This window comes from Lutjanus erythropterus, chromosome 11, assembly GCF_056507025.1.
Source record: "Lutjanus erythropterus isolate fLutEry1 chromosome 11, fLutEry1.hap2, whole genome shotgun sequence".
Taxonomy (NCBI): Eukaryota; Metazoa; Chordata; class Actinopteri; order Lutjaniformes; family Lutjanidae; genus Lutjanus; species Lutjanus erythropterus.
The window spans coordinates 34,783,414-34,806,898 of NC_139327.1; the positions used below are offsets into that span (position 1 = coordinate 34,783,414).

Consider the following 23,485-nt stretch of genomic DNA (forward strand, 5'->3'; position numbering starts at 1 on the left):
GTTTGACGTCACTTCAGCTGCTCTCTACATGCACATACACTCATACACTGATATGAACAGGGTTGGGAAGCCTTCACTTTCAAGATCCATTACAGTTAAATAATTTATTCAAAAACTGTGACCACAAATAGATATAATGTAAATGACTCTCAGTTGTTTTAGATACTTTTCCAGTCAGTATCAGAAACTGAAGAGCCGTGGGAACTAAAGCCTTGTTTCCACCACAGAAACTTAACCCAAGGGACTGGGAACCTTTGAAGAAACTCCACCGCAGAGACCTGTGTCTAAATTAAGTGTCAGGGACATTATTTTATCTCCCAAAAAGTTCCTGCTCTTTTTCAAACAGCAACAGGAACCAAATGTACAGGAACCTTAGGAGTGAGGTATGCAGCGCTGAACATTTTTGATTGGTCGAGTTAAGTAGTTCCTGGGACTGAATGTTGCAGGTGCTTTAGGGGGAAAATGGTGAAAGCAACGGGCGGAAGCTAAAAAAGTCCAATCATGTATTTGTTTGGCACACAATTGTGCACGTGAAGAAACAACATTGCAACATTGCAGTTTACTTTTGCAAGACTGTGATGTTTGCAAAGGTGTTTCATGGTTATTTATTTCTGCTACAGATAGTTCCTGGGCCATTAGAGAGCACTTCCCCCAGAGTACGGACTTTGTACTGTGAAGTAGAGATGGGAATTCAGCTTTAGTGCCCTTTCACAGATATTTCATTTGGTCAGACTTTGAAACTGCCAAGTTTTATCTGAACCAAACTGCTAAATCTTGGTCCGACAGAAAGAGGTGGTCTTGGTTTGGCTCATTGCTAGTGTGCACACAGGTTTTTTTGGATGGCATGGACCTGCGCACCCATGGCAAACTTGCCAGATTTGGTCCGAGGACTTCATGAAGAGTCAGTTGGGAAAACAACTTTGAGACTTTTCAGTTATTTTCGAAGAGGACAAAAGAGAGAGGAACTGAACTGAACTGCCAACACACCAGTATCAGACATGCACCCTTCGACAAAACAGTTAACCAAAACATGAACCTTGATTCGGACTTTTAGGTGTGAAAAGGTGTCAAGTGTCACCTGAGCATCAAACTTTTGTTGTCTTGTTTTTTACCAATTCTTTCATCTGATAGCTCCTGATTTAAATGTTGCCATGGCTCCTCAAGTCAAACTGGTAAGGTTAGAAAGAAAAAAAGTTATTATGAGTTCCTGGAAAGGTTCCTGTGGTGAAAAGGGGCTATTAGAGGATTTTTTGCCTCCCCGAATATCCATAAAATATGAAATTTTGACTCCCAAACTCTGGATATGTACATGATTGATATTAAGAAAGGAGCAGCTGAAGTGACATCCCACTTAAAATTCCGCTTATGGTTTGAGTTCAAAAACAGTACACACATGTAAACTCCTCCTCTTCCTCCTCTCCTTTGGATGGATGGATGCATGTAATGGATGGATGGATGAACGTCCCTGCTGATGGATGTCCTTCAGTCCATCCCTCTCTTGACGTTCTTGCATGAAAGGTGGGGTTGAGTTGGAGGGGACTGTTTTGGGGTGGGAAGGCTGTTGGGTGGACGGTGGTGATGATGATGATGTGTTGAAACACAGACAGTAACAATTCCTGAACCTCCACGCGCACACACACACAACCGCACAGACACATTCCTGATATTCCTGTGATTTCAAGATGAGGAAGAGGAAGAGGAAGGAGGTCCTTTTTTAACTGCTGATGGAGCTTAAAATCCTGACGTGGGAGTAAGCAGAGTTTCACGTGGGGTTGGGGGCTCTGGTACAAGGTGTGCTGTGAGGGAGTTTGAGATATCGGGGGGTGAGAGGTTGGTTTCTAGGGGAGGTTTGTGGGGATTCGGGGGTGGGGGGAGGAGGTCAGAGTTCACATCATGACGTGGCGGCGGCGGTGCAGGGAGAGGTGGTCGGACCGGGAGAAGGAGCGGTCGCACTCGGTGCAGCGGAAAGGTTTGATCCCCGTGTGCTTGCGGAAGTGTCGGGTCAGCTCGTCGGAGCGGGCAAAGCGCCAGGTGCAGCCCTCCCAGGTACAGTGGTAGGGCTTCTCTCCTGGAGGACGCAGGATACAAGGAGAAGAGTTAGGGAGGAGAGGAAAGGATGAAAGGAAGCAACAGAAGGAAGAGGGAGGTCAAGATACTGGTGAAAACAAAAATGCATGAACGACTGACTCTTTCTAAGTCCTGCCCCTTTTCACTCTGTGCTCAAATAACAATTGAGCAAGCCTGGTACCTAACAGAACCTGGGTCAGCTTTCTCCTTTGCTGTTTCTTTGCTGTTTTAAGCGGTTGAAGACGGATGGATAATGTTAGCAAAGCCGTACCTAACTAGCTAGCCAACAGTTAATGTAGGTAAGCAAGCTAGTAGCTAGTATTGTTCGAACACAAGCTAACTTAAGATGTTCTGACTATGTATGTGGCTCTTACAGGTCCCCCAACATCTTTTAACCAAATTCATAATTTATGCTGCACATAGAGCAAGTGCCAAAGCGACTTCCTTCAGCCGAGCGGCTAACTTCCAGTTTAGCCCTCCGCTAACTTGAACAGGCTTAAAATGATGTGGCTCTTCTGGACAGATTTTTTTTGTGCTGTTGGTGTTTGTTTTGCTCACCTGTGTGTATCCTCCTGTGGGCTTTGAGGTGGGAACTCTTGGTGTAAACTTTTTTACAACCTTCATAGTCACACATGTGGATCCGCCTCCTCTTGATGTCCGGCGAATCTGGATCAACGGGCTCTAAGTCCATAACCGACCTGAGAAAGGGAGAGGAAAGGAGTCAGTGATGCTGATTATTGATGGAGAAACAGAAAACACTAACTGTCTGGTTATGAAACAGTCTCAGTTTAATACTGTTTTTTCTATATAGCTTACATAAGCAAACAAGACCATTGGCAAGATGACTGGCTGTCTCTGCCACCTGGTTGGATTCTCCTTAAAATCAGATGAAACTATGTACAGCATGCAGACCAGAGGAGCCTGTGTTTACATTTTCCAAGGCAAAGTTATGTTAGTACCTAAAAAGAAGCGGGGAGATTTTTCTTCAGACAATTTTTATTTTTGATGTTATATTTTGTGGTTATGGAGGTGGAAACACTACTGCCTCTGTCCACACAGACCTCCAAAATCAGCGAAATACAAAAGGTCCTTGCAGTAGATTGAATTCCTGCCATCAAAAATAAGAATCCTGACTACAGCTGCAACAGATAAATGATTTACTGATTAGCCAATCTAAAGAAACTTAGTTACCAATTATTTTGATAACTGATTAATCGTTTCAGTCATATTACAAGCAAGAATATCAGACATTTTCTGCTTCAAGCTTCTTAAATGTAAGGATTTGCTGCTTGTCTTTGTCATGTCGTGCTCTGGTCCTAAACATGAGAATCCTACATGTGTGAGAGTTAAAGTATTCTTATTGGCACAAATGCAAGCCTATAAACGAGGAGAAACACCAGTACAAAGATTATTTATTGGTGTTAATAATTACTCAGGACTTCACTTAAAAGAGCAACATGGAACAACTGCACTATCATAAATGTGACTGCCTGTCTCACTGCCTGCCAAACTCCAGTAACATATTGCTTAATTTAATTATTATAAACATCTACTCCTTCTAGAAGATTATTAATGACTTGTTGTGACTCATAAACAGACTCTTGCTCATTCAGCAAACATTCGGCTTTAATTTAGACTTTAATTAAAATAAAACGGGCAAACAATAACACAGAAATTCCAAAGGAGGACATGTTTCCTTGATCTCTGATGACATATCATGGTCATTTTTATGTTTTATTACAGTAAATATATTACAGATTTTTCCTTTAAATCTCAAATGTTGGGCCTCCAAAATCTGACTGTAGTAAGGATGTAAGTGTAGTTATTAATCTACGTTCAAGTTAATTGTGTTAATTAATATGCAAATAATTAATTGTTGAATTAATTTACACTTTATTCCTGATGTGAGCCATCACTGTGTCACTGTGCTCCAGACAACATTAATATGTCCTTGCCCTTGATCTGAACCAGCTTTTCTTTTTATGACCTGTTGGACTACATTCAGGTGATGTGTTTTCATCATACAGTAGCACAACAGAGCAGCACATCAGGTTCAGGTTCATATGAAAGTGATATCAAGGCCACCGGGGGGCGTCAGAGAGTCACACTGTTTCAGCACAGCTGCACAGCAGCTTCTGCATGACTGTATCTCTCCTTCTTTTGTTTATCCCTTCATATCTTCTCACCCTTCCATGTTTTCTTCCCTTCTTTTCTCCAACACAAGAAAGAATCTGACCGAAAACATCTCTTTCTTCTTCTCTCCTCTTTATTCATGTTCCAGCGTCATTGATTGCATCGTTTCTACTGTGACAGCGGTTTAATTCTACTTGTTGGTATTCATCCTGATGTATACAAAGTTGATTTTAAAAACCCCTCTGTCTCTCTGGAGCCACTTTATGAGGAGGTGTGACGGCAAACTGTGTTACGAAACCATGTTTACACCCCAGGACTGGGACTGCCCTGCCCTGCCCAGCAACACACACACACACACACACAGAGCAGATTACAGCACTAAGCTAACCGTCAACGCCCACACCCTGAATTTCAGTTACAGTCAGGCGGCCTCGCCCACTGGGTGTGGCAGGAGCTCTGTCCCGATTTACTAATAAACACACTGGACATACACACAGACGCGCACACACACACGTTACTGTACATGTCAGAGCCCTCAGCGACACACTAACCTTCACTCTGCAGACTTACGCGTCACAATCTGTCAAATGCCCACTTTCCTGGAGAGGACCAAGAGGCCTCAGTTATGAAGTGGGCGCACACACACACACACACACACACACACACACACACACACACACACACACACACACACACACACAATCGTCTCCCCGTGAAACAGTCGGTGTGTCTCCAGTGTGTTCTGCCGTGCGAAGGGTTATATAAGGTTATATAAGTGTCCAGTTAAGGCAGCACTGCAGTAATGTAATTAGTCAGGAAGCTGCAGGGGAGGGAGGTGAGCCACACAAGGACCACATTTCCCAGAATCCCTGCTGTGCATTAAGTGCCTCTCTTGCTGGACTTTAAACTGAGATTACATCACGCGTAGTTTTTCCCCTGTCAACAGTTTTACAGACGTCTCAGCTATAATGCAGAGGAATGACTTTCTGGACCACTCCTGGTCCATGACTGGCCGCTGGGACAGTGAGGCTGACTGTCTACGCCATGTCCAGCTCCAACTGTGGTGTTTTCTAATCACTGGAACAGTTCAACATGTTTTGGAGTGTATGCATATCTGCTTTCTTTCCAAGAGTGAGCTGAGAAAATGTATTTGCCACCCTCATGTATTCTGTGCATTATGTAGCTGGAGTCTGGATGTAGTCACATTAGTTTAGGGGGGAGCAGTTAGCCTGGCGTTGTCCAAAATACACGTGCAAGCACGATTAAAGGTCACTATTTAATATGTAGTTGTACTTGTGCAGAAACAGAAATGTAACAACAGTATTTTATGGTTTTGAAGGGAGCTACGTGTGCTGGAACTGTCTGCGAACTACAGCCAAGTGTGGCGACCGTACGCAGCATCCTGAAGTTTGTTTATCAGTGCTGTGTGTTTTCTTAATCCCGCCCGCTCCCGCTGGATTTCTGACCGTCACCACCCTCTCCTACACAGACTTTTGCACATTTGTCTGAACTAACGAAGTAAATTATTTCCCATCTTTGTCTAACAACTGAGAATTTTGTCAAAATGTCAGATTTGCCTCGCTTTGCTTGCTGTAAAACCCGCTTTAATCTTCTTTTCAAGCTCATTTGTTGCCTCCATCCTCTGGTTAAATCCAGGTTATTGTTTGAAGATTTGTGTTTCCTACAGCTGAGTGTTCAAAAATATTCAATACCAGTACTGTTGCCAATCCCTTGGCTTCAACACCAGTTCCTAAATGATGCTTTTTTTTCGATACTGAATCCCTTTAATCAAAAAGAAAACTACATCACACATACAGTAAAATTACACGCTTAAAAGAAGGAAGCTTTTCAAAAGAATAGAGGAGAAACTTTTGTAGTAACTGGACAACAATGAAGATACTAATGAGATGAAAAATATAAATACCTGTCAAATATTTGGTGTCGAACGGCTTTTTTGCTTGAAAAGTGATTAAAACGATTAATCCAAAATAGATGGCAACTAATTTTTATTCAAACCACTAATTGATTAATTGACTCATGCAGTTCTATAAACAGCAGTCTTCTTCTGTTCTTTTAAGCGAGTTTATGTCATGTTGCTGCCACCTGCTGCCCATGTTTCAAACTGCATAAACCTCAGGGACACAGCTGCTCTCTGTTGTTTGGTAGACGCAGACTTAAAATCAAGTCTAACCTGCAGTTTTATTTAGAAACGCATAAAAAAAATTGACATTCAGACCTTGATGACATCTAATAAGTACAGGAAGCTTGGACTGGACGACTGATATTTTGAGATGAAAGACACACTCACCCGGCGTCGATGCTCTGGGCGCTGAGGGAGGCCGATCCAGACTCTGTGCCGCTCTCTGCATCACTGTCGCTCTGATACTCCACCGGAGACGTCGAACCTGGTTTAATACGAACTGCAGAGAGGACAGGACGGGGGGGGGTGACGACAGAAGGATGGAGAGAGATCGAGGAGGGCGATAAAGAGCAAAGAAAGAGATAAATCGGTGAATTAAATTGAAGGAATGGAGGAAGCGGAAGAGGAAGAATAGAGGAAGAGGAGGAGGAGGAGGAGGAGAAGGGGTGGAAACAGACAGAAGAGAACAGCAGGGGGTTAATAACTTCTTAATAGCGATGCCTGGATTTCAGCAACTTAACGAGACAAAGACTTGCTCCAAGTGTGTGTGTGTGTGTGTGTGTGTGTGTGTGTGTGTGTGTGTGTGTGTGTGTGTGTGTGTGTGTGTGTGTGTGTTTAGGTGTGGTCTGCTCGGCTGCAGAATTGATGGTTTAAATCTGTGTCCAAATCCATCGCTGGATTTCTCTGCATGTCTTCCCGTTTCTACTTTCTCCTTTCTCAAAAATCTGAAACATGTTTTAGTGTTCTTGGACAACCATTTTTTCTTTCCTTCCTTCTTCTTTCTTCCTTCTTTCTTTTTATTTCTTTCTTTCTGCCTTCCTTTCTTCCATTCGTCCTTCTTTCCTTTCTTTGTAAATTCCTTCCTTACTTCCTTTTAACTCTTCCCTTCCCTTCCTAACCCCGGTCCACTTCTTTCTTTCTTTCTTTTGTTCTTCCTTTTCTTTCTTGCTTCCTATCCATCTTTCCTACTTTCTTTCCCTCATTATAACTTTCTTTGCTTTCTTGCTTCTTTTTTCCTTCTATCATTCTTTCTGCTCTTTTTCATCTTTCTTTCCTTTCCTCCTTAATTTCTTTCTTCCCACCTTCCTTCCTTCTAATTCTTTCCTTTCTTCCTTCTTTCTCTTTCTTGCCTTTCTTCCTTCTTTCTCCTTACTTCCTTCCATGTCTTTCTTCCTTTCCTTCCAGCCCTTTTTCTTTCTGTCATCTTCCCTCGTTTCTTTCCTTCCCTTCTCGCATCCTTCTGTCCCTCTTTCCTGCTCTTTCCCTCTTTACATCTGTATCTCCTTTCTCACTTCTTTTTTCATCTTTCTGTCCTTTTTTCTTTCCTTCCTTCCTTCCTTCCTCCTTCATTTATTCCTTCCCACCTTCTTTTCTACCATCCTTCTTTCTTTCTTTCCTTCCTTCTGTCTCCTTCTTTTGTTCTTTCTGCCCTTTTCCTTCCTTTCTGTCCTTCCTTCTTTCCTTTTTCGCTTCTTTCTATCCTTCTTTCCTCTGTTTTCCATCCTTCTCTTCCTGTCTTTTCTTCTTTTCCCTCCTCTCGCATTCCAACAACCTTTTACAATGTCACAGCAGCAGGAGGAGAAAATGTGAACAGATGTTAATGAAAAATATTCTTCAGAACTGAAAGACAACGCTAATTAGCAATTAACGGAGAGACAAATCTCTCGAGGCTATCAAGCCTCTGCTGGTCGTCCTCAAGTTTCGGTTTTCACCAAGGAGAAATCCTTTAAAACGACAGTTCACCCCAAAATCAGATCACATATTTTTCCCCTTTCTATCTACACTGTTTAGTGTAAATTGCAGAGTTTTCTTTACAGAAATCATGACCTGGTTACTCAAGTAAAAAGTAAAAAAGGTGTTGTAACACCTGCAGAACGTGTCTTGGCATCGTCTTGCTGAAATAAGCAGCGACGTCTCTGAAAAAGACGTCATCTGGATGGCAGCAGGTGTTGCTCCCAAACCTGCATGTACTTTTCAATATTAATGGCACCTTCACAGATGTGATTCTCTGACTTTGCAATGCCTTTATGGATTGTAGATGGTGAAATCGGTGAAATGCTCTTAAACTGTTGGACTGCTTGCGGTGATCAACCTCACCCCATCCCTGCTTGTGAACCACTGAGACTTTCAGTCATGATACTGTCACCTGTTTACTTGTCGAATGTTGAAACAGGTGTTTTTTGAGCATTACATTTTTTGTTGTAGTATTTTTACAGCTTAAACTTGCTGTCAGAAAGCCTGTAATATGAGCCAAATATCACCCTCTCTAAATCAACCAAACTCCATAGGTGAAATCAGTAATTTTACCTCCCAGAATAGTTGGTTTGCTGGTCTACAGCTGCCTACATCTGTTAGCTTGTTTGTGTTATTGTGTCACTTTGGTGATTCCAAACTATCCTTTTTAATCACAGAAGTCACACAATAACGCAAACAAGGCAGCGGTAGATTGGCACAACTCCTCTTTTCTGCAAGGTAAAATGACTGATTTCTTGTATGGAGTTTGGTTGCTTTGGAGACAGCTATATTTGTCCTCTTTAACAACGGATGAGTAAAGCTGTAAAATATTCTAAATATAGTGTACACTTACACTTTCATAATAGACAAATACCTCATACAACCCCGGTTCAAATAATGCGAGCTGCCCCTTTAAAGCTGCTGTAATCAATAGTTTTATATGCACAACTGATTAGATGACTACATGTTTGCAAAAGACGTCACTACAGATAATTATCAGCCAACTCTGAAGTTCTCCTCTGTCGGATGATCCATGTCCGGATCAGACAGCAGCACTAATTTATTTAGTCTATTGGTACATTAACCCCACTCTCTCAGTCAGAACCCCCCCCCCCCCCACACACACACACACTTTCTTTTCCCCGAAATTCACAATTTGGCAATTTCACGGGCTGCTGCTCATCAGAATCAACATTACCAAAGCGGAAAACGCAACATGAGCGAACAAAGAACATAAAAATCAAAACAATGAATGAAAAGAAAAGTGCAGATTATAAGTGCCCCCCCCCTCCTTGATCTGCAGGAATGTGGCAGCCACCCTGGTCAAAGTCCACCCAGCCTGCAGAGAGCGAGGACGGGAGGGGAGGGGCAGCTGGAGGGGTGACGCAAGGAATTTGGGTGGTGTGTGTGTGTGTGTGTGTGTGTGTGTGTGTGTGTGTTGGTTGGTGTGGAGAGGGTCACACACCAAAAGAAGTGTTCTTTGTCTCTGGAGACAATTAATCCACCCCCCCACCCCTCCACCATGGCAGCCTTCCTCTTTCAAAGGCACAGCGACCCCATCTCCTCTCCTCTCGACCCCTGCACCCTCTCCTCCTCCTCCTCCTCCTCATCCTTCCTCACCCCTGCAGCATACTCACCCCCACCTCCACCCCCACCTCAGCCAGTCTCACTCCCATCCTCCATCTGCATCTACAGCCTTAGAAATGAGGGTTCCAAAACACAGCTCTGAAGTTCTACCCGGAACAATTTGCCCCCGAAGAAACCCTTTTTTGAAGAAACGGTTCATCAAGCGTTCTTTATAAGACTAAAGGTTCCATCAAGAACTCTTTTCATCCAAAGAACACTTTGTAGAAAACAGAGTTGATAGAAACCCAAGAGAGGGTTCTGGGTGGAACCATTACAATGTTAATGGATACTCTGTAGAACCTCTCAGAGGGGGTGAAACCCTTCACAGATGGTTCTAGGTATAAACATTTATGTTGTGTTCTGGATAAAACTCTCTGAAATGGTTCCAAGTGGGACCTTTATAAAATGTTCTACCAGTAACCAAAGAGGGTTCTCCAATATGGGGACAAGCCAAAGAACCCTTATGGTTCTAGTGAGCACCTTTATTTCTCAGAGTGCACCTCTCCTCCCACACAACAGCACAGCTCATGAATGTCAGCTGCCTCCCTCTTGTTCTCTCTGCAGGTACATGAAGAAAGAAAAAATATCAAAGTTCTCGTCTCTTCCTCTCTCGTCTGCCTCTCATCTTCACTCCCTGCTTCTACGTCTCCTCTCAGCATTGTAAAACACTCCCAGGCTGTGAAATGCAGCAACAAAACAGAATTTCAATATGGCCGATGAGAGCTGGCGGCGCCTTCGCTGAAGTGAACTGAACGCCCAGAATCCACCTGGCCCTGCTCACAAGATTAGATGATATTAGATTACAGTAGTTTACTTGAATGATCCCTCTGAGGAAACTGAGGAAACGATAACTGTTCTCACTGTAAGCTACTGTATGTTCTTGACCATCTGTTTGGTTTCCTTTGGTGAAAAGGATACAGGCTGCTGGCCCAGTCGGTAAATATGATACTGCAAAATATAATACAGTGATACATTAGTCTTCCCATATTTTATTTCATTTCCCAGTGATCCACTCGTGCTTGCTGTCAGACAGCCTTCTCTGACCGGAAACTACTGTTACAATACGCCAAAAAACTTTGTCTCCAAACCAACCAAACTCCACAGGCAAAATCAGTAATTTTACTTTACAGAACACAGGAGTTGCTGGTCTGCCGCTGCCTCAATTGATTAGTTTGTTTGTGTTATTGTGCAACTTTGGTAAATCCAAACTAACCTTTTAAAACACAGAAGTCACACAATAACACAAACAAACTAACAGACTGAGGCAGCTGTAGACCAGCAACTGCTGTATTCTGCAAGGTAAAAAATCTTATATAACAGCGTTTTCCCACCAGAAAAGGCTGTCTGATGGTAAATTGGTCAAAATATTCTGAATATAGTGTTTACTTAAACTGATATTGATTTTGTTAAGTGGACCTTTATAGGTGGCTAAAATAGCCAACATTTTGTTGCTGAGTCTGTCAGTATATTGATTAGATCCTGTGCTGTTGCCCCTCTCTGATTCTCCTGAATGGGCACAAGCCTCCCAGTATCTGCTCTCAGTAAAACACTTGTTTGTTTGTATTTTTACATGTGAAGCAATGTACACTCATTATTTTAAAACCACGATAACCAAATCAACAAAAATAAAATCCACATTGTAAGGTGGAATAATCTTTTAAAGAGCGACTTGACACTTGTTGAAAATCTTTTTTTTCCTTGAGCTCAAGCATTGACGTAGAAGTCCAGGGTGTGTCAGGCAGCACTGTTAGGTGTGGTCATAGGTGTAACCCTGTGAAACAAGTTGCTTTTCAGCCTGGTATTAAGTCACTCTTTGGTACTAAGAGATTACTGCCACCACTTCCTGACATTTATAGCCACCGAACCGAGCAAAGTTGCCAAACACGGCTTTAAAAGCCCAATGAAATGGTATTAATACGCGTCATTAATGTCAGGCAATTCCATGTGAGACACGATGCTGGGACTCGACACAGACCATCAGGGATTAGAGTTAAGTGCAAACCAATCAGCTATCGGTTGTAGAACGAAAGAGTTTGATTGGTCCAGACAGATTTTACTGTTGACACATTTGTGATGACGTATTGATTACATCTCCTTGGTCACCACTGAACAGTAACTGATTTTCAAGAGGTTCAAGTGCCTCACAACATCCAGGAGATTTGCATTAAAGTCAAATAAAGAACTTGCTCTTTTACTCAGGAGGGAACAATAACATAAAATCATTGTATAATCTAAAACCCTGTACAATAAACCTCTTATTTTACCTCTCTACATTGCATGGTGTACATGATATTTTATCCTTATGCAGAATCTAGTGGGGAACAAAATATTAGGAACGTCCCTATAAAAAAAAGTATATAGTAAAATTATGGTTATAAACCGTCTCAGTCTCAAATCTTTTAAGTTATATTCAGTGATTATTACAGTGCAAACACTACCTCTTCTGTTCTCATGGGCCTTTAAAAAAATGTACGTGTCTTGTAGCAGCTTTAAATATATTTTCATCCAGTCTCTGGAGATTTTTTTAAACTGTTTGCTGGGAAATAAAGTAAAGGAGAAGAAACTGATGATATTTACAATTATTTTGTTAGGCAAAATATATACATCTTTAACTAACTAATCTGAATCTACATTCCTACAAACAAAACAAAAAAATGAATTTGGGCAGAATTATGGGAAAAAAAACACAACATTTTCATATCATCACACCATTATCATATCATATTCACTGAAAAAATCTAATTATATGAATTACTGCAGGGATCCTATTAATTTTACTTTGGTTTTGTTTTTTTTATCTTTTTTGTTTGTCTGTTTAGTTGCCTGTATTGAATTTAAAAAAGAATAGGAGGCGGTTTGAGACAAAGAAATTCAAAAAAAATATTAAATTATGACACAGGAAGGCCGGGCATGTATTGAACGTCACATGTTGATGAGGTCAAACTGTCTGAGAGCATCTTCGGGCCAGTTTGTGTGCTGCCGGAGATTTTCCGACAGTCACTGCCTCCCTCGTTTACATTCCTGAGTCGAGGCCGCGCTGGTTTGGATCAGAAACCAAGGTGAACTAAACTGACTCCACTGAGGGACTTTGCTGCAGTTTGTCAAACGGGCGGAGGCCTTGTTTTGCCAGCTCGCCTGAGCAAATGTCGAGCTTCCCCTCGTGTTTACTCAGAGATGGATTACGGCTCCTTTAACCTCCCCGTTCGCCGCTGCCTTAGCGTGAATCGACCGGAGTCGCCCGGAGTGTTAAAGGCGCTCCTGGCAAACGGCTGACGTGATGACAGCAGGATGAACTCTGACTTTATAGACTTGTCTGAGATACTTTTGACTGTTTAATCTTTTTTTTATCAGAGGGGTAGGTAGGGTAGGGTGGAATCAGCTGTTGAAACACTGACAGATGCACTGCAGTCAAGAACATTTTCCTTTAACATATTTAGCATTTCTTTCCACGGGTTTCCTCATCTGAGTGAGAATATCAATCATCAGGCACGTATGGATCGCTAGACTGTCGCCACAAACACACACCATCTCCCTCGAGAGACACGCTGTACTCCTCTGAGACCGAGAGCTCCCCGTAAATGACGGTGTGGGCAAGAGTGACGGATCCATGGAAGAACAATGACGGGTGTGACAGTCAGAGATAGAACGATAGAAGGACAGAAGAGGAAGAGGAGGGGAAGAGACGTCTTGCAATCTAACAACCATATCAAATTGCCTTCCTTTTCACAACTGATATCGCTTTGCAAAATTTAACACCACTCCCTGCGCTCTGCACCGTCCCAACATCCTGTTTCAGCATGGTGTGAATAACTTTAAAGCGATGGTTCGTATTTGTTCGCTGATTATTCTTCTTACAGGGACACTTGTTGTCTAGCCAGGGCTTTAAACAGAGGACAGAAACATGTGACATATCAAAACGCTCATCTTAAACATAGCTAGACTTAAATGTCAAAGTCTATCATAACAAAAAAGGTAATGTCTCTTTTCCTGCCTTCCTTTAGAACACCAAAGTGTGTAACTCATAAATAAATAACCCACACTCTGACCCGTACATGACGCGCTTGTCTTGAGTCAACGAACATTTCATGTCCTATAAATTCTTCAAAATAAAGTTATTTTTTTTAAAAATGGGGTTTTCATCAGCAGTAACTTAACACGACTCCTATCAGCTGAAAGTAAACTTGAAACAGTGAAATAAAGCAGATATCTGAAGGTGCAGAAGTTAAACTAAACTTCACAACACAGACATTTGGTTAGAAACTACAAAAGTACAGAGAGACTTTTAAAACTCTGCAGACGAGAGTGGAGTCACAGAGAGGAGACGCTGGCTATCTTTGGCTCAGCTGGTTTAAATTGACATGCAACATGACAACAAGCTTTTTGCCCTTACAGTAATATAAAAAGAGGTTGGCAGCTCAAGTAACATCAGTGTATTACCTACACTACTGCAAAAGGCATTTTAGCCACCTAAAAAGAATCACTTTGCCACTCTACTTTGCCATCAGACACCCCTTTCCAAAGGGAAACCTCTGGTATAATAAGTCAAATATTGCTCTTTCCAAACCAACCAAACTCCATTGGCAAAAACAGCAATTAAACTCACAGATCACAGGAGTCTCTAATCTACTGCTGCCTTGTTCGTTTGTATTATTGTGTGACTACTGTGATTTAAAGGGTTAGTTCAAAGTCACCAAAGCCGCACAATAACGCAAACAAACAGATCAAGGCAGCGGGAGACCAGCAGGTCTCATGTTCTGAGAGGTAAAATTACTGATTTCGTCAATGGAGTCTGGTTGAGCAAGAGAAGCTGATGTTTGGCTTGTAGAGCAGTGATTTTTTTCATCAGAAAAGGCTGTTTGGTGGCGAGGGAAAGCCATGAAAATATTCTGCATATGGCATACACTTAAACTGATATAATTTTTCTTTTACGTGGGTCTTTTTAAAGTGGCAGTGGTACATTTCTTAGATTTCCTGCCAGCACTCATCTATGCCTCTCTAAACCGGGGGGCATGTTGACTGCCATCAATTTTCTATTTTTATATTAGCCTAAATGATAAACTGAGGCACCAACACAGATTAACATCCAGCCCATGATGTGGTGCCACTAAAGGCATCAGGCAGTGTTGAATTAGTAGCTCTGGTAGCTGTTGTTATAGTGTGGGAGGCACCTTTGTGCAGCGTGTCAAGGACACAGTTTATGAGACATAAAGTGAGGCTGAAGTTCGTATCCTGGATGCACAACTCTGATCATCTGAAGAGTCGACCTCTACAGCTCTGCCTTGCTGTAAAATGTATTTATTAATGTGATCTTTAAATAGCTGGAGCTGCGGGTCACAGAGGAAGACGTGCCATCACTTCACACGAGAAGGTAAAGTAGACAATTACAGGAGCAAGTGTGAAAATAGCAAAGAGGCCTGTTCTGTCACAGTACATGACTCACCGCTGCAGTTTGGATTTATACAGATAATAATGCAGAGGGCTGCTGGTTTGGATTTAGTAACTGTAGTGTTAGCAATGTTAACATGCCAAGTCTGTGATGTTGGCACGCTAATAGGCTTCCACACTTGGAACAATGACTGTGAGCCAATCGGACGTTGTGTGATTAAGAATTGGGACATCATCTTCCTGAGCAAGATTCAGAAAAAATGATGACAAACCTGAATGAGATGGACACAGCTATACAGGCTGGAATGAGTCAGTTTACTCTTAAACACCTGATGACTGACTTCACTATTAATTGATTTGGGCAAAATGACTGAGCATGAACATGATGCAAGGCTGTCAAATCTGATTATCAGGCTAACAACAGGTTGTTTGTTGGTTATAAAATGTTCAGTATGTTCACGTTTGAGAATGAGTGAAATTCAGAACAGGGGAACTGGAGGTTGGCAAATAATTTAGAGACTGTGACTACTGATAATTTGTTCTTAATATTATGAAAATCAGCTCCAGATTCTGGGCTGATACGAAGCACAGTGTCTTGACTGTTTCACAAGACACACGCACCATTAAACACAGGTGACAGGCACGTTACAGTCATTTTAAACATCTTTTCGGCAGCTAAGATTGCCATTAAGCTGCAGCAAACAAACTTTTGAGGTATTTTTCATCACACTTTCCTCCCGCAGCAGCACCTGGATTAATTAATTATGATAGCCGCTGCCATTGACAAAGTGAAAACGCAGCATCAATACTAAGTTACTGAATTTAGAATCTTCTTTATTCTGGTTACAGCTTGTTGCACGGATCTCCATTACTAATTATCCATGAAAACTTTGGCCAGAATACACAATAGTTCATTGCAGCATTTTCAGTATTACCGTGTCGCCATGCTAGGTCTTTTTGCCTTCAAGTGTCAGGTCGAGTCTCACAGCTTGCAGACAGGTCTTGTTTTAGCTTTTTTCATATTATCTATCGCTGTAAGATCAATTTTCCTGTCCAAACAGGACAGGATTTGAGACAACCGTTTGTATTTTGGGACAGTCCTGAATTTTTCAGGACATCTGGTCAGCATGTTAGCATGCTATGTTAACATGTTAACATTAAAGGGTGATACCATCCACATTCCTCTCTTTTCTTTTTCAAATGGGAACTCCCACTCAGCCGTTAGCAAAAAGTGGTGACATAGGTTACAGCGCTGATGCCCTCTCCTCCCTCAGCCTACAGGGGTTTATATGTTGCAACAACAACATGCAGAAAACCACAAAAGGTGGCTTGCAGAGACACTTTTAGAAGAGCTTGGAAAATAGCATTTTGATGCTAAAACATGCGTACTGTGAACAGAATTCAACTGTTCAGATTTCAGTACATAAAGAACACTAATTGGAGACTACAGCAGGATATAAAAACCTCAAAATAATTCAGTATTTTAGAGGTTTCTTGTCATTTAAGTAATAGAGAAATGAAAATCCACAACATTTTCAACACTGCCTTACCCAAAACCAGTACTGCAGCAGTAACATATCAGTATTGTTTCACTCACCAGATCCTTCTGAGCGCCCGTCACTGCCTATGAGCGGCACTGTAATGGCGGCTGTGGCGACGCCGTCAGTAGGCATGGTGGTGTAGACGACAGGCAGCGACTGCACCACCACGGGGATGGTCTGGAGCTGGCCCACCTTGCTGGGCATGCTGACCGACGGGATTGTGTGGATGACGTGGAGGATCTGCTGGCCCCCGGCGCCCTGAGTGGCCAAGATGGAGCCTGGAGAGAGGACCTGGAGGTGCAAGAGGAGAGGAATATGATTGGTCGCTCTAACCCTCGTGAGTACGCTGTTCAACAACTTTCAGGGGAGGAGTTTGTGGTTACCATGGAGCCTATTGATTGTACTGCAGAGGGGACCGGTGTAGCCGACAGGCTGGGCTGGGTCACGGCACCGCTGGGTGCGGGGTTGACTGTGGTGCTTGTTGTAGAAGCGGGGAGTGAAGACGAGCGTGGCTTGTTGAGCGACAGGTCGACAGGCTCGGTCTGGTCCTCGGCGGGACACGGCTGGGGCGACGACGGCTCTGTCTTACAAACTTGCGGCTCCGTCTTCACTTTCAGGTTTGTTGGCTGCAAACAATCGACACCAACATCTGCCTGCTGGAGAGGAGAGGAGAATACAAGAAGTTTAGAAAGCTGGATATGAACTTTAAAAGACAATGTTTTGGCTCAACAACGTAAAAGTAACGCAACAGTTTGCATCCGTCTTTTTGAAGTATGACAACTTCTAATGAAATTAAGCTTATAAGATGATTACTTGCCCAAAACTACATTGTTTCCACTAGCTTTTCCACTTATTTAAAAGGAGATTTAAAGTGTTATATACTTAATTACCATAATTGTGAAGTTGACAACTGTTTACTATGCATTATTATATCAGCACAACTTATGAAAAAATGTTTGCAACTGAAAAGGTCCATCTAAAACAGTGAATAAGAATATTTATCTTGCATCCATGCATTTCATTAAGTGGTGGTAAATGTTCCCCAAATCACTTTTTCATGTGAAAGCTGAAAACACGAAAGAACAAAAAGAAAAAGAAAACACAATTTCATTAAAATTCCACACAAGTAATGTATGTTTCTGGACAGGAAAATCCCCTAAACTCCCTCGGTGAAGCTTTCACATACTGACTCCTTAACTTCACCATGTTACCTCGTATCCTCAACTCAACCAAAGACTTTCTAAACTTGGAAGGACAGCATAGGGCTAATGGCAAACTGATGTATTAATTTAGACTGATGTAGTCACAGTGAAGTGGAGCATGCCAGAAAATGCTGACGCATGCCGCTTTATTGTTCAAAAACCCAGCAGGAGACACAAAGTACACAAAAACAGAAATGATTTCATTGTTTTCATTGTTTTTTTTTCTCTTGTGCGGCGAGATTGAGCTGGAGACTCAGCAGCAAAGGTTTGTAAACTAATATTCAGATGTATTACGGAGGTGCAAAAGGAAGAGAAAGTTATTTCAGATGTCCAGAGTTCAATAAGTCCCTTTAATTTTCTGCACAGACAGACAGTGTTGTGTGACTGAAGCACTTAAAGGGTTTGATGGACTAGAAACTCTCGGCTGAAGGAAAAAATCTGGTTACTTTATTTAAAAAAAGATCAAAGATACAAGCCTGCGTAGATAAAGAAAAAAAACCTTAAGAGGAGCTTGACTACAACTTACAACCTTACACTTCTGCTGTTGCTAACAGCCACGGAAAGCTAAAGATGCACTTTGTCTGATAAAACATTCAACAGCTCACTTTCAGATTCTGGGTCAACAGTAGATGATGTCTCACTAACTGGAATTTTCTCTGTATCTGCTGCTGAGCCTCATGGGTACTGTAGTATTTAGGGAACGTTCTACTCTGTCCTGGTCAAACGGATCACAACAGTCCTGGTCAACAGTACCTTGACTTCAGAATCAAAACCTTGACAAAAGATGTTTTACACACTGATTATTATGGTTATTTCTGAATAACAGACCGTTGCTATGGACGCAGTTTTAATTATAGATTCTGGAGGTTGTGTCTAGAAGGGAGCCCTGGATTTGGGAGATGTGCAAAACTGTCACTACCCTATTCAGTTGAAAATATTCTACTTTCATGACTTATTTTTTTCATCTATGTATGTATTTTTTGTGTGCAGTAGCATGAAGGGGCTAAATGTGCATGTGCAGAGTTTTGCAGTTCTCAGATTCCCTTCTAGACACAACCGACCCAGGAGAAGCATTTTTAAATCAATATTTTTTATCAAATCATTGATTTCTTTTAAGTAAGTAGCCATGTAATAAGTGGAATGATGTACAGTGAGCAGTATTGTGAAATAAACCCCTTCAGGATGATTTAAGATCCCTTCGCATCACGTTAAGTGTCCTGCACCACCCTGTCAGGGTTTATTGTGCAATAATGGCCCCTTAATGTTCATTATCCCACACTTATCTTGGCATTTATAGCCGTTAGCCACACAAGTGAAACCAGCACAACCCTACATGTAGCCTACTGTATTCAGTCCATTAAAGCTGTTTCCACCAAGCAGTCTAGTCCTGTTCAGTTCAGTTCGTTAAACTTTAAAGCTGTTACTTTTGCCTTTTGCACTGCTGTGTAACTCTGACTGGACCCATTTTAGGCTAGCAGGTAGACGGCATTCACTGCACTGTGGCTGATTTAGATTGCAGTTTTTTCCCTCCATCAACAATTCGATTGGTTGAAGAGTAGGAAGAATTTCAGTTGCCCAGTCAACCCTGGTTGTTTCCCAAATGTAACAACCCCACCTCCAGATGCAAAACATATCTAGTTGGTAGGTACATGTAGGTACGGGTTTCAAGGGTACGATTCCCAAAGTGTTTGGTGGAAACACCGCTGAAGACTGAATACGTTTGCTTTGAGGCACTGCTTCATCCTGGATCGATGCTTTCATATATCTTGCATCAGGCTTGTTCATGCTACGCCCTAGTTTTCCCAGCCTCCTCAGAGGAACGCGGCACCCCGTTCGCCTCCACAGCCACCCAGGGCTCAGCTGCCATGCGGCTCGAAAAGCACCGGGAACAATGGCTGCTGTGTGGGACACCGAGGGGGGGAGGGATGGGGGAGAAAGTGAGAGACAGAGAGAGAAAGGCTGGATGGGTATAGAGAGAGGCTGGTACTGACTATGAGAGGAGAGGAGGAGGAGGAGGAGGAGGAGGAGAAATGGAGTGAAAGAGGGAGCAGCAGCGAGCTCCAGGACTTGGCCTCCGTCCAGTTCAGCTGAGCGTAGCTTGGCTCTGGGTGAGGAGGAGAGGGTGGAGTCTCCGCTACGCCCTTTTAATGGGTCACACAGTTCAGCTGGAGGCTGGGCTGTGTGACGGTGGACAACGGTGCAAACATAAAGGTTGGTAAACATCCTCTTGCAGTCAACTATCATTACACATGCAAATAACCACAGTTAAAGGAGTGTTCCGCTGGTTTTGCATATTTTAGTGCATTACAGGTTGCTGCTTGTACATTAAGTCTGAAGAATTATTTTAGGCATTCCAGGAAACCATTTGTCTCTTTCTTTTTCTTGGCTCCAAGAAAATCTGCACAGACTTTGATATTACTTGTAATAATCCGTCTCAACAAAACAACTGACCACCTTTCTCTGTTAAAGATTGTTCTGACATGTACTGCAGCCACGATGAAGAACCATTTTCAAAACTGTGCAAGAACCTGCACAGAACTTGGCTGAGGATAGGAGGAATAGAAGGAGGTCTTATGGGAAAATGGGAAAGGAGAGGAGCAATGGAAGAGGGAGTCACTGACAACACAAGGGAAAGGAAAGGATCACAAAGAGGAAAAGAAAGGAAACAAAAAGTAAAAGAAAGGCAAGGACAAGGAAATGAAATGCAAAGAAAATGAACGGAAAAGCAAAGCAAGCGAAGCAAAGGGAAGGAAATGATGCAAAGCAAGGGAATCCAAAGAGGAAAGGAAAAGAAAGACAAACAGAAGAGGAACAGAAAAGCAAAAGAATATAAAGAGGAAAGCAAAGGCAAAAGGAAAGGAATGGGGAAAATGAAAGGAAAGGAAGGCAAAAGGAGAGAAAGGTATAAAAGGAAAGGGAAGGAAAAAGACTGGAAAGGCAAACAAGGAAAGGAAAGGAGAGGGGAAAGCAAGGCAAAGCCTGCGAGAAGAAAGGAGGGAGGAAAGAGGAAGAAAGAGAGGGATCAGCAAGTAAAAGGAAGCTCGGCCATAACGTGATTATGGAGACGGACCCGAAAAATAACAAAAAAAAAAGAGGAGAAAACTGAAAAGAAAATGAAGTGTGAAAGAAGTGAGGGAGTGGATGAGGCAGAGAAAAGAGAAAGAGAGGGGAGAGTGAAAGAGAGTGGGTGGGAAAGGCCTAGCGTTGCCATGGAAACTGGGAGCTATCAGCTGACTCCATGTTTTCCACTCGTCGTTCCCCACCCACCATCCAACTCCTTTCCTTTCCCTTCCCTTCCCCTCCCAGTCTGTTCATCTTTCCATCACTTCACCCCCACCACCTCTTCCTCCCTTCGTTTTCCTTCTCTCGCTCCCTCCCTCCATCATAACCACACCCCCTTTCACCTTTCTCCCCCCCCACCCACACCACCGCCGCCGCTACCACCGCCTCTCCCTCCAGCATCTCTCACTCTTTTGCATCAACCACACCCTCGTTTCTTCTTCCCACCTCACCCTCTCATCCCTCGCTGGCTTCATTTCCACCCACTCGCTCTCGGATTTCTCCATTCTCTTCTGGGTTTTTCCCCCTCCCCTCTCCTCTCCTACTCTTCCTCTTTTCCTCTTTTCACGGTTACTCAGATTAAACCCACAACTCTTTGCAAAATCCCCAAAAGAAGAGGCTGAGAGAAAAAAAGAAAGGAAAAGCCTCACTGAAGACAGAATGAAGAAGAAATAAATGAGGGAAACTTTCTGATAGGATGACAGAGTGATTAGCTTAAAAAAGAGGATGTATAGCAGCTCATTACCCACTGCAAACTTATCCTAACACTCTTCAACTTATACTCAGTGGTTATACAGTAATTATACACTTTAATTTGGATTTTAAAGAGCAAAGTTAAGATTAACGAAAGCATGTTTCGCATTATGCAGTGGAGCTTTTTCTATGAATATTTTGATTTGCCATCAGAACACCTGAATGTGACACTTACAGTCCAAACATGGGTTACTTTTTCTAATTTGATCCAGTTAGTTGTTTTCACAACTGTACATGTCATACCTATGTGGATGGATTACTGAATAGGCCTGCCCCCGCTGAACTCAGCCTGCAAAACGTCACTCAAAGAGATGAAAAATGGCTCCAAAAAAGGGGCAAAACAAGCACAAAAAGAGAAATAATGACTACAAAGAGATGCAAAATACAACCACAAAGGGGCCAAAACAACTACAAAGAGTCACAATCACAAATAGAAACAAAAAGATCAACACAAAACAACCACAAAAAGACACAGAATCGCCAGAATGACACAAAACTACAGAAAGACATAAACAAACAAACAAAAAGACACTCAATGATCATAAAGACGCACAAATGACTTCAGAGTCCAAAATGACTACAGAGAGATACAAAAAGACCAACACAAAACAACCACAGAGACACAAAACATCTACAAAGAGCCACAAAGTTGTTGTAATGACAAAAATGTATAACAACTACAAAGAGACCTAAATAACTACAGAAAGATGCAACACGACCACAAAGATACCAAAACAACCACAAAAACAAACAAAAAGACCAAAACAAAATGGCCACAAAGAGACAAAAAGAAGAAGAACTGACTGATCATAGAAAGGCATAAATTGACTACAAAGAGATGAAAACCCTCTATGTCTTGAGATGATGAGGCGTCCATGTGTGTCTGCGTCCTGTCCTCATCACCTACGTCAGCAGCATCTCACTATACTGGACACCGACTGGTTTCTAGACGGACGGGCATCTGACGTCACATGATGTAAGCTCAATTCATCTAATCTGTCTCTCATCCTCTTTGAAAAGTGTCAGTTTATTTTTTTCCAACTGATTCTTTACGATGTCCTCGGACCAAACGTCAAACACTTGGTCTCCTCCTTGTCCCACGTTCGACCACAGCTCCCATTCTGGCGGTAACCTGCCACAACTTCTTGTAATTGGTCTGGAAGTCCAAGCTATCCCAAAAAAATGTTGTCAAACCAGAAACTAGCCGAAGCATGCTTCAGTTTGATCCAAACCGAAACCACCTCATTCAGTCAGACCGCGGTCTGGCTGTTTGGTACGGAGGAGATTTCACACCTGATGTTTTGGGTCAAGATCAAACTTACATACTGAAAATCTCTGGGAGGATGTTTTGACCCAGTGTTAGATACGGACAGCTCAAATTTGACCTTATAGCTGTCACAAATGCATCGTTTGTTGCACAGAACATGGATGTCAAAAACTGCAAAGGATGCACATATTATTAAAGGGACAGTTCACCCAAAAATGAAAATTCAGTCATTATTTACTCACCCTCATGCCAATTGAAGGTGGGGTTTAATTTTTTTAGTCCGCAAAATACTACGCAAAAAGTACTTCACAGGAAAACGGTGTTGCAGAATCTCTCCAAATATCTCCTTAAGTCCCGACTTTACGTTCGCACACCGTCACATCACACACACCCAGTTCAGACAGTGTGTATGTGATTGGGCTGCAGGCTAAAAAGATGGTGTACATAACATTGTCTTAGTCACCTTGGTATGTTGGGACTTTCTGTTTGGGAGATTCTGTAACACCGTTTTCCTGTGAAACTCCAGCAGTGTTTTGTGGACTAAAAAAACTAAACCTTCAGTCACCATGGAAGTGAG

General features: G+C 42.3%; 1 protein-coding gene across 1 annotated transcript; it reads right to left on the reverse strand.

Moving 5' to 3' along the window:
* Positions 1–858: 858 nt before the first annotated feature.
* klf8 (Kruppel like factor 8) lies at positions 859–22,761 on the reverse strand. Its single transcript, XM_084730661.1, has 8 exons — positions 22,743–22,761; positions 21,341–21,507; positions 19,820–19,969; positions 17,034–17,279; positions 16,683–16,917; positions 6,509–6,620; positions 2,626–2,765; positions 859–2,068 (listed from the first exon to the last, which is right to left on the reverse strand). Exons 1-8 carry the CDS (start codon positions 22,759–22,761, stop codon positions 1,887–1,889), a joined length of 1,251 nt encoding a protein of 416 aa, XP_084586787.1. The 3' UTR covers positions 859–1,886.
* Positions 22,762–23,485: the final 724 nt, after the last annotated feature.